The sequence below is a fragment of the Cetorhinus maximus genome, chromosome 2 (genome assembly GCF_964194155.1).
Source record: "Cetorhinus maximus chromosome 2, sCetMax3.hap1.1, whole genome shotgun sequence".
Classification (NCBI taxonomy): domain Eukaryota; kingdom Metazoa; phylum Chordata; class Chondrichthyes; order Lamniformes; family Cetorhinidae; genus Cetorhinus; species Cetorhinus maximus.
The window spans coordinates 176,431,782-176,443,921 of record NC_135880.1 but is presented as its reverse complement, the minus strand read 5'-3'; the positions used below and the strand labels follow the sequence as shown (position 1 = coordinate 176,443,921).

Below are 12,140 nucleotides of genomic sequence, written 5' to 3'. Positions count from 1 at the left end.
CTGACACCGGGCCATGCCGATGCCTGGCTTCTGTTTTTACAGTCTTCAGGGCCTGTTTCAGCAGGTCCCAACTTTTGACTCCCCTCCTGGCTTCACTTCTGAACTTGCACTGAAGTTCTGGTCATCATCTAGTTGTAGAAGTTGGCCGGTGCAGGTAGTTCTGAGATTTTAGGGGCTACCTGCACCAACCAATTTCTCCCACTAGACGGAGCCTGGTCAATCTTAAAGTACTGTGCTAAGGTGAGTACTGTAATTTTTTAGAACAATTTAATGTATTGTATATTGTATTTCTTGTTTATTTAGTGATTTATTTTATTTTACAAGTTATTGCAGCTAGGAATGCACAGTGCTGCACATGTATGGTGCAGTATTTGAACTTGTACATTGGTTTTTCCAGGCAAGAAATGTCTGAAGGACCCTAACTCCAGTTTTAATATTGATTCCTTTGGGAACCTATGATTCACTTAAAGTCGTTTCACTTAAAAATCACGATTTTCAGGAACGCAACCACAACTTTAAGTGTACCTTTCAAGTCCTTTTATAAATATAGAGGAAGATGTGTCTTTTTATCCATTCATAGTATGTGGGCATTGCTGGCTAGCACAGAACTTATTGCCCATCCCTAATTGTCCCTGAGAAGGTGGTGGTGAGCTGTCTTCTCGAACCGCTGCAATCCATGTGGTGTAGGTACACCACAATGCTGTTTGGGAGGGAGTTCCAGGATTTTGACCTAGCAACAGTGAAAGAACAGCGGTATATTTCCAAATCAGGATGGCGAGTGGCTTGGAGAGGAATTTCCAGGTGGTGATGTTCTCATGTGTCTGCTGCCCTTGTCCTTCTAAATGGTAGCAATCGAGGGTTTGGAAGGTGTTGTCTAAGGAGCCTTGGTGAGTTCTTGCAGTGCATCTTGTAGATGGTACACACTGCTGCCACTGTGTGTGGCGGTAGAGTGAGTGAATGTTTGTGGATAGGGTGCCAATTGAGTAGCCTGCTTTGTCCTGGATGGTGTTGAGCTTCTTGAATGTTGTTGGAGCCGCACTCATCCAGGCAAGTGGAGAGTATTCCATCACACTCCAGACTTGTACCTTGAAGATGGTAGACAGCCTTCGGGGAGTCAGGAGATGAGTTACCCTTTGCAGGATTCCCAGCCTCTGACCTGCCCTTGTAGCCACAGTATTTATATGGCTAGTCCAGTTCAGTTTCTAGTTAATGGTAGCCCCCAGATGTTCAGCCATTGAATGTCAAAGGGTTAGATTCTCCCTTGTTGGAGACAGTCATTGCCTGGCATTTGTGTGGCATGAATGTTACTTGCCACTTTTCAGCCCAAGCCTGGATATTGTCCAGGTCTTGCTGCATTTGGATATGGACTGCTTCAGTATCTGAGGAGTCACAAATAGTGCTGAACATTGTGCAATCATCCGCGAACATCCTCACTTCTGACCTTATGATAGAAGGAAGGTCGTTTATGAAGCAGCTGAAGATGGTTGGGCCTAGGACTCTACTCTGAGGAGCTCCTGCAATGATGTCCTGGAGCTGAGGTGATTGACCTCCAACAACCACAACCATCTTCCTTTATGCAAGGTATGATACCAGTTGTCTGTGTATTTCTTCTCAATACCAGATTGTTTGAGAGGGACGATGAGAAGATGGTGAAGGAGAAGTTTAAATCCCCTCATGACTCGATCTGAACAAAATAGTAAATAAAATCTTTTATCTTAAATTGTTTGAAAATCCAATTCCTTTAATGTACTGTAGTTTGCTGGCAAAGCTTTGTCTTTTAGTTAAGGAGAAAATTGTTGTGAGGCAATGCATAATTTTATTAGGATCATAAACATGATCAAATTCTATGTAGGAATTATTTTTTCACCATTTCTTTCCACCTACTAAAACAAAACCTTTTCAAAGCCTATTTTTTAACTGAGGTTTCACATTTTCTAACTTTCCACCCTGCACACCCGCCAACTGGATTTCCTTTACATTAAATGCCAAATATTAATGCTTTTTTTTACACCTTTTAAGTGTCATCTAAAAAGGCCATCTAAGTATCAGCTTGGTTTAATTGATTTTAAATTAACAAGAATCCAAAGTGCAATTGTGATCACCCAGAACAGACCATGGAACATATAATGACTCATTGCCCAAATCACGAATATGAAGGAGGCATCACAATGATACACTCACTAACCATGCAGTAATTACCTGGCCTAACCACATGAATGTAAAAGTATAGTTGTTGCTGTACATCTACAACAGGCATAAGAAAGCAGTAGTTGATAGCACTTGTGCCTTGTTATAACTGGTGCATGTAACCTTGGCTCACACTGGTGCAGTACAAAGAGAATGCTGTATTGTCAGAGATGCTGTCTATCTGATTATATATTAAACAAAGTTCTCGTCTTCCTGTTGTGGTAGCGATAAAGGATCCTATTGCGTTGTCCAAAGAATAACAGGTGACCTATCCAAAAGTCCTCCCTCATCTAACACCATAAAAGAAACAGATTGATTCTGATTTTCTGTTTGTGATGTGTTTAACTCTACACTAAATTGGTTTCTGCATTTTCCTTCATGACCATATTGCAGTTCATGAAGTAACTCATCAGATGTAAAGTGTTTTGGCCTTCGAGGCTACATTAGGGGACTGCATAAATGCAGCTTTTTCTTTCTTCCTTTCTAATGAATATTAATAAAATATGAAATGGACAATACTTTCTATCATTATTTTAAAAGCTTTAATTTACTGCCCGTAGTTTCTTTCTCAACCCACATGTCCTATTAAGTAGCTGATGATCACTAAATTAAAGCTTCAGCTTGTAAATATGTTGTAAAAGGTGTCACGACTCACTGGGGATAGTGCTCTGTAATATCAAACCCCACTATTCCCCAAGCCATGACAAATGTGAAAAGTTTGACTAAACCACCAGATTGCCCCAATTCTACCTAACTGTTTAATTTAGATTAACAGAATACCAGCACCAGGTTTGTAAACTTAGTACATAAATAACTGTTTATTGAACAAACTGTCATTAACCAGTGGCAAAAGAAAGAAATATGAACTGCTAACTTCTAACACTATAACTTAAACTCTACCTCCTTCTTAAATCCCTATACAAACATAAAACACGTGAAACATAGATTTTAAGGGTGGGATAAAACAGTTCAATAATACCAATTCCGGAGTACAGGATTTGATGGGTTGATTTTGATTGATGTCTTCCAAATTCCTTTCAGTTCTTGTTGATGACACGAGGTGGTCTTCCAGCACTTTCAGCATTTAGTTCACTGCCTGAGAATTTGTTTTTCAATGTCTCTAACAGTGGTTTCCCCTTTTCCTTTTTACAGGGGTTTCCTCAGAGAGATAGAGCAGGTTATAGAGATATGAGGAAAAGAGATTTTAGATGTTTTCTCTTTGCAGGCCAAGAGCTTTCTGCTGTACGGTTACCACACAAAACCCTGGTCACTTGGCCAGAAGCCAATTAAAATGCTGTTGCCAGGCAGCTCCCCTGGTCCAGGACTCCTTTCTGGCACCATCCTGTCTTTCATGGCACACTCTGTTCCAGGACTGCAACATTATATATATCTCATGCTGTTCCAGTGGACGTGTCTTTCAAACTGCAGCCATTGTAATTTTAATCCATAGTCCAACAGAAAATAAAAAGATATGTTCTTTACAGCAGTCCAACAGAAACAAAAAGATATGTTCTTTACATGCCTCCATCCTTAAAAGGGATGAAACGCCATTTCAAGAATGCATTTCATCACAAGGTATATGACACATGGGCAACAAAACACAAGACTTACTTTCATTCACCCTTCCTCCCCCTTATACAATCTTCAGCACTTCTTACCCCTTTAACTTATTTTAGTATTTTACATCCGGAAAATGCATCTGTGATCACGTTATCTTTGCTGGCAATGTGAACAATTTTTACACTGAATGGCTGAAACAATAGGCTCCATCTAAACAGTCTCACATTTTGAATTTTAAACTTTTCAATTAATGCAAGCAGATTCTGGTCAGTGTAGATTAATGTTTCTTTGTTATTGTTGGACATAAACTTCAAAGTGTTGAAGAGACAACAAAAATGCTAGAGTTTCTTTTTCTACTGTAGAGTACTTCCTCTGATATTGATTTAGTTTCTTGGAAAAGTACCCCACCGACTTCTCTATCCCTAGTTTATCATCTTGTAATAGGACTGCACCTCCCCCCAAGTCACTAGCATCAATTGCCATTTTAAAAGTTTTGGTAAAATCAGGGGCAACCAACACTGGTTCACTTATTAAGATTGCCTTCAGCTTTTCAAAAGATGCTTGGCATTCTGCTGACCATACCATTTTTGTCTGTTTTCTTAAATTGGTGAGAGGTACAGCTATTGTGCTGAGGTTAGGCACAAACTTCCTATACAACCCACACATTCCCAAAAACCTCATGATTTCTCATTTAGTTTTAGAAATGGAAATTCTATTAGAGCATTCACTGTTGCTGTTCTTGGCAACACTTGCCCTTGTCCTACAATGTGACCTAGATAAGTTACCCTTGCTTTTGCAAATTCGCTTTTCGCCAGATTTATGACTAAGCCAGCCAACTACAATTGCTTAAACAGGTCCTATAATTGCTTTACATGTTTTCTTCCCATGTGTTACTATATATTACGACATCATCTAAATAAACTATACAGTTATATACTTCAGCTACGACTTGATTAATAAGTCTCTGGAATGTAGCTGGGACGTTTTTAAACCCAAACAGCATGACTAGATATTGATCCAACCTACTTGGTGTAACAAAGGTGGATATTTCTTTAGCCCTTGATGTTAATGGCACTTGCCAGAAACCCTTCAAAAGATCAATTTTAGAAAGAAATGACGTACTGCCAACCCTATTGATGCAATCTTCTAACTGAGGAATTGGGTACGAATCTGTCCTTGTTACTATATTCCCTTTCCTGTAGTCTATACAAAATCTAGTGGATTCATCCGGCAAAGGAACCAATACTACCAGTGAACTCCCATTTTGGCTAAGCTCAATCAGTTGATTGCCAGGCATATATTGGATCTCTGTTTCTAACTGAGCTTGTTTTTCTGGGCTCGACCGATAACGATGTTGTTTTATCGGCACTGAGTCTCCTACATCCACATCATGTCTAGCTAATGTAGTACATCCAGGTGTACCCCTACAAATTCCCTTGTACTTCCTAAGTAACCTTATTAGATCTTTCCTTGGTCCTTCCTCTAAATATGAGAATGCTGTGTCTAACTGTCCCAGTATTTGCGTATTGGCTAGTTGAATTGTAGGAGGTTCACTTCACTGTCTACTTCTCCCTCTACCTTGCCCTTACTGTCTCTGTCATCCTCCACTAGTCCTACCGCCTGGCACACTTGCTCTGTCTTATCATCTTCCCTGCGATGATATTGTTTCAACATGTTTATGTAACATAACCGTTTCTTCTTCCTGCGCTCAGGAGTATCAATCAGATAAGTCATTTTACTAAATCTCCCAACTATCTTGTAGGGGCCATTGAATTTCGCTTTCAGGGGTTCATCCTGCAAAGGTAATAATACCAATATTTCATCTCCTGCTTGGAATGTTCTAGTTGTAGCATGTTTGCCCATTCTTTCATTTTTGCTTGGGAAATTTTCAAATGCTCACGTGCTACTTTGCATGCTGCTGTGAGTCTTTTTGAAAACATGGACACGTAATCCAACATCGAGGATTCATCTTTCTGATATAGGAACTTTTCCTTAATCACTTTTAAGGGACCTGTTACTTCATGACCACAGATCAATTCAAATAGACTAAATCCAGTCGATTCACTGGGAGAATCTCTGGTAGCAAATAGTAATAAATCTAATCCTTTGTCCCAATCCTTTGGGAATTCATGGAAATAGGACTTAATCATGGTTTTGAGAGTCTGATGGTATCTCTCTAAAGCTCCCTGTGTCTGTTGGTGATAGGCAGTAGACTTTAGTTGTTTGATACTGAAATGCTGATTATGTCCTGGAACATCTTAGACATGAAGTTAGAACCTTGGCCAGATTGTATTTCAACTGGTAGCCATAACGAGTGAAAAACTGAGTTAACTTTTCCACTACCACCCTAGCTGTAATTATCGTTAAAGGAATAGCTTCTGAAAATCGGGTTGTCATATCCATGATTGTAAGGATATATTGATGTCCTGCTTTTGTTTTTGGGTAATGATCCTACACAATCTACTGATATCCGACTGAATGGTTCTTCAAAAACTGGTATGTGTATTAAAGGTGCTGGTTTGATTACAGGTTGAGGTTTACCTACTACCTGACATGTATAACACGTTTTACAAAATTGCACCACATCTTTATGAAGACTTGCCAGGTAAAATGCCTGTTTATCGATGCTTGGGTTTTCTGTATTCCTACACATCCTGCCATAGGAATTTCATGTGCTACTTGCAATATCTCCTCACGATATATTGGGTGGTACCATTATCTGATGAACAGCCATCCATTCCTCATCCACAGGTCTGTGAGAGTGTCTCCACTTCCTCATCAGAACTCCGTTTTTAATGTAATAGCACTCCTTCCACCTCAGCTTCGGTGTGAGCTGACTGTGCTAGTTTGTTTAACTCTGCATCTGCTTTCTGAGCCTCAATTAATGAAGACATGCCAAACACTTCCTTTGAATTATCCTCATCCTTAAAGAAAGTTTCGGCTACTCTGACATCTGATCGTGGTATTACCTTGACCTCTGGTGATGAACTTTGTTTAGCCATTGCTCTGGTCACCACACACAATGGAAAAAAAAATACCAGGAACCTGTTCTTGTAACTGCTCCGTCTCTTTAGTCTGTCTCAGACTAATTATGGGCGAATCTATAAGCTTCACTCCTGCCAAATCATTTTTCAGGAGTAAATCGACTCCGTTCACAGGTAATTTCTTAACCACTCCTACAGCCACCGATCCAGACACCACATCACACTCCAATGCACTTTGTACAATGAAACCAGGATATACTCTCCACATATCCCATTTACCAGTACTTTAGCTTTCATTGAACTCTCTGGAGGGAAAACTAGGTCCTTCTCCAGCAAAAGAGTTCGAGTAGCTCCTGTGTCCCTTAATATATTTATGAGTTTAGCTGCATCATTTGATGAAAAAGGGGTTATATTTCCTTTCGACAAAAAGCCTTTATATCTCTCATCTGCCTTATTCATTTCACTTGCATTCACAGCAGTGTTTACCTCCAGACCTTTATTTGTAGTTAAAGCTACAATTTGATCCGTGGCATTTTCTTTTCAGATTCACACTTTCGAATTCCAGTAAGTCCCATGGGCTTCCCTTACAACTCCTAGCGTTCTGAATGAATTACAATGGAAACACTTAGGCCTTTGAGTTTCGCCTCCACCCCTCCGTACCTTCCCTCCTGATTTGGGGAGGAGATCTCAAGGTATTCCCGGCTATCCATTATTTACCTTGGCTACCTGCCTTCCTTTCACTCTCCCACTTTCTACCTTTTTCAAATTTATGGGGATGATGAAAAAAACGTTTAGTTTTATGGATCAGCTCATAATCGGCAGCCATTACTGCTGCCTGTCTAGCAGTTGCAACCCTTTGGTCTTCAACATGGGTTCTTATTACAGAAGGTAGGGAGTTTTTAAATTCTTCCAAGAGAATAGTCTCTGAGAACTTCATAGGTGGTTTCAACATCTAATGCTTATGTCCACCTGTCAAAACAACTTTGCTTGATCCTTTCAAATTCAATGTAAGTTTGCCCAGGCTGTTTCCTTAAACTTCAAAACTTTTGGCTGTATGCTTTAGGGACCAACTCATATGCACTCAAAATGGCCCTTTTCACCACATCATAATCCCTAGAAACCTCCTCTGACAGTGAAGCATAAATTTCCTGTGCTCTACCTGTCAATTTGCTCTGTATGGGCAATGTCCAGTTTTCTTTTGGCCAGTTCATCTGTTTGACTATCCTCTCAAATGAAATAAAGAATGCTTCAACATCCCTTTTCTCAAATTTTGGAAGAGCTTGTACAAATTTAAACATCTCCCCACTGGTTTCAGGTTTGGAAATAATTCCTGCCTCACCTACTGGTGTCTCATTTTTAACTGCCAGCATTCTAAGCTGGAATTCTCTGTTTTTCTCTTTTTCTCTTTCTGTTCTTTCCTGTTCAAGTTTATGTTTCGCCATTTCTAATTCCCTTTGAAATGCACTCTTTTTTTCTTTCTCTGCCCTTTCTGCCTTTGGAATGCCCTTTCTCTTTCCTTTTCTTTTTCTTTTTCTTCTGCCTCTAATTCCAATTTTTTATTTGCAACTGAATTCGAGCCCATTCCAATGAACCACCCCTTGGAGAACTTGGTCTCTCGGGTATTCCTTCCAGTTTCAAATGCTGTGCCACCTCTCCGATTATCTCTGCCTTCCTAGCTTTAACAGCTAATCCTACTCTTAATTTACTTGCCAATTCGAGTAACCTGGCTTTTGGGATTCCTTGTAAAATCGTCAGGGACATCTCTTCTACTTGTAGGAAAGCTTTAGCAGTTTCCAGTGCCATCTTATTTTTGACAGTACAAACCTGGTGTTTCCTTTTAACATCTATTACTTAATAAATCTACACCAAATCGCTATCATCTTTTGTTCCAAAATATCTCAGTCGAGCCCCCAAACTTTGTCATGACTCACTGGGGATAGTGCACTGTGGTACCAAGACCCACTGTTCCCTGAGCCGTGACAAATGTGGCAGGTTTGACCAAACCATCAGATTGCCCCAATTCTACCTAACTGTTTAATTTAGGTTAACAAAATACCAGCACCAGGTTTGTAAACTTAATACATAAATAACTGTTTATTGAACAAACTGTCGTTAGCCAATGGCAAAAGAAAGAAACATGAACTGTGAACTTCTGACACTGTAACTTAAACTCTACCCTCTTTAATCCCTATACACACAAGAACTTCTGACACTGTAACTTAAACTCTACCCCCTTCTTTAATCCCTATACACACATAAGACACACAAAACATGGATTTTAAGGGTGGGATAAAATAAAACAGTTCAATAGCACCAATTCCAGAGTACAGGATTCAGTGGGTTGGTTTTGATCGATGTCTTCCAAATTCCTTTCAGTTCTTGTTGATGACACAAGGTGGCCTTCTAGTACTTTCAGTATTTAGTTCACTGGTTGAGAACTTGCTTTTCAGTGTCTCTAACAGTGGTTTCCCCTTTTCCTTTTTACAGGGGTTTCCCCAGAGAGAAAGCTGGTTATAGAGATATGAGGAAAAGAGATTTTAGATGTTTTCTCTTTGCAGGCCAAGAGCTTTCTGCTGCACGGTTACCACACAAAACCCTGGTCACTTGGCCAGAAGCCAATTAAAATGCTGTTGTCAGACAGCTCCCCTGGTCCAGGACTCCTTTCTGGCACCATCCTGCCTTTCATGGCACATTCTGTTCCAGGACTGCAACATTGTATATATCTCTCATCCTGTCCCAGTGGACATGTCTTTCAAACTGCAGCCATTGTAATTTTAATCCACAGTCCAACAGAAAATAAAAAGATATGTTATTTACAACAGTCCAACAGAAATAAAAATAGAAATAAATGTACAGATACAAGCTATACAGCACAATTTTTCTTTGCTGGTGTTAGTAGCACTCATCTCAGCCACTATTCCTTCTATTCCTTTTTCCCTCATGCTTGTCTCATTTCCTTTTGAAAGCTTTTAGGTTTGAGCTATTTAGCTCAACTAGTTCCAGTAGTAACAAGTTTCTAACCACTCGCTGAGAAAGGAATTTCTCCCCATTTCCGTGTTGGATTTATTTGCAACTATCTTGTTTTAATGATCTAAAATAAAAACAGAAAATGCTGAAAATACTCAGCAAGTCTTTGACAGCATTTGTGGAGAGAGAAAAGCAGAGTTAATGTTTCTAGTTGATGGCCTTTGATCAGAACTCCAGCATTCACAGCAATTTGCGCTTGTATTTATGGCCCTTAGTTTTGAGTTTGCACATACGTTGGAATGTGCGCTCCAAATCGCCCTATCCCACCCATTTATAATTTTAAAGACCTCTATCAGGTCCCCTCCAAATTTTCCTTTTCCAAAGAAAAAACCTGCAGTTTGTTCAATCCTTCCTGATAGCTGGAATATCTCATTTCTGCTACCATCATTGTATATCTTTTTTGCACTTGCTTGAGTGCTTCTATGTCCTTTTTATAGTGTGGAGACTGGAATATTAAGAGATGTCAATACCAATATTATGGACATAGTTTGTCTTAATTTATCACAAGCTAAATTAATATTTGTCATTTGTGGATTAATAAAATTAGTTTTACCAGGGCCAAAAGGTTACAAAATTCCAAACATCAACTCCCTAATGTCTCCTCTGAGTGCCATTTATTTCTACACTAGAACAACGTAGTCTGCTGAATTCTGATGATATCTTTGCCTGCAATTTTACTTTTGGTAGTTACAAATCTATAATGATGCCCATTAGCTCAAAACCACGGCTTGTCAACACGGCGTGATGGTTCATTAACACACAATGACCAACTTACAGGTTTCTAAGATTTAAATTTTGAGCAGCTTTTAAACATAAAATTGAGTATGGATAGGTCTTCAACATTTTTTGAAGAGGTTTATAAAATAGCTTTGAAAGATTTTGCATTGAGTGTGTCATTTTAAATGTTTTTGCTGCATTTGAAAAGAAAACTTTAATAAATATCTTTTGCGTAGTTGCAAATCAGATGAAAATCTTTGCTCTGTCTTCCAGCCTAATGCAGTTGCTAATTCCAGCGTTGTATTATATGAAATACCCACCAGAAAAAACCAAAGGAATATCTATTTTCAACTTGGGAGAGAAACCAAAGATTGTTCAGCAGTTGTTAGACTTTATGTTGGACGTTCTGTTGATGCCTTACGGGTATGTACATAAAAGTTCTCCCTCCCTTCCAAATGAAGTCTGCTTACTTGCTGGAAATTATTAAAAGGGGTATCGGTTAATTAGTACAGGGCTGATGCCGCCAGAAAACAAAGCATTCTTCTCCACGTTGTTTCTTTTCTCAACTTAGTTTCCACAAAAACACAAAGTATTTCAATACCCTGCATCTCTTAAGTATTTGAACAATTCCAGTGTTTCAACATTGCAATTACATTGAATTTACAGCACAGAAACAGGCCATTCAGCCCAGCTGCTCCACAGGAGCCAGTTCATTCACTGAAACACAATAGAGCAGTCTCGATACTAATCTCAGAGTTAAACATGTCAATCTTTTTTTCCCAGTTCTTCTAGCACAATTCTATTGGGGAAAAAAATATAAAACATGCCATCAAGAATTAGAATGCTGCTGCTGTAGAATGATGTATTTCTAATGTTGGATGGTGCAGAGCCAGGTACCCCTGTAATAAGAATCAATTTTTCACTAAATTGACCTGTCCCTAGGAAGGCTTGGAGAAACTTTTTTGGATCAAATGAGTGTCAGATTTACCGCAATCTATCTCGCACTTCAACATTCTTTTCCACCAAATAATGGTTTCTGTTTCACGTGGCAATATTCCTTATCAGACAGTCCAACCAACAGAGCTGGGGTGTGAATCTTCACTGCTGGCATACTATGTGGGTTCCTGAATTGACTCAGAATCTTGAGGTGCAGCTGTGTTATCACTGGTTAGGCCTCAGCTGGGGTATTGTGGACCATTCTGGGCACAACACTTCAGGAAAGAAGTAAAGGCCTTAGAAAGGGTACCGAGGAGGTTGACCAGAATGTTAGCAGTGAGGTTGAGGAGAGGTTGGAAAAGTTGGCACTGTTCTCCTTGGAACAGAGAAGGTTGCGAGGGGACCTAATAGAGGTGTTCAAGATGCAGAGAGTTTTTGACAGAGTACATCGAGAGAAACGAATCCCACCTGGTATCAATAGATTCAGAATCATTAGCAAAAGATCTAGAGGGGAAATAAATGTTTTCACTTGGATTGATTCCGTAAGTAATTTTAAAAGGGTGTTGGACAGCCACTTGAAGTTGAGGGACTTACAGGGTTGCAGAAAAAAGCAGGGACGTGAGATTAAGCTCAACTGTTCTTTCAAAGTGCCAGCATGGGCACGATGCACTGAATGGCCTCTTTCTGTGCTGTAAGTTTCAGTGAATTTATCATTTATATTCCTATTAT

General features: G+C 39.5%; 1 protein-coding gene across 1 annotated transcript in view; it reads left to right on the top strand.

Moving 5' to 3' along the window:
- Window positions 1-12,140, top strand: part of ecpas (Ecm29 proteasome adaptor and scaffold) — a 108,052-nt gene that overhangs the window by 17,376 nt on the left and 78,536 nt on the right. Inside the window, exon 5 of the mRNA XM_078571174.1 lies at window positions 10,749-10,898. Within this exon, the coding sequence (XP_078427300.1) occupies window positions 10,749-10,898 (150 nt within the window). The remainder of the gene's footprint in view (window positions 1-10,748; window positions 10,899-12,140) is intronic.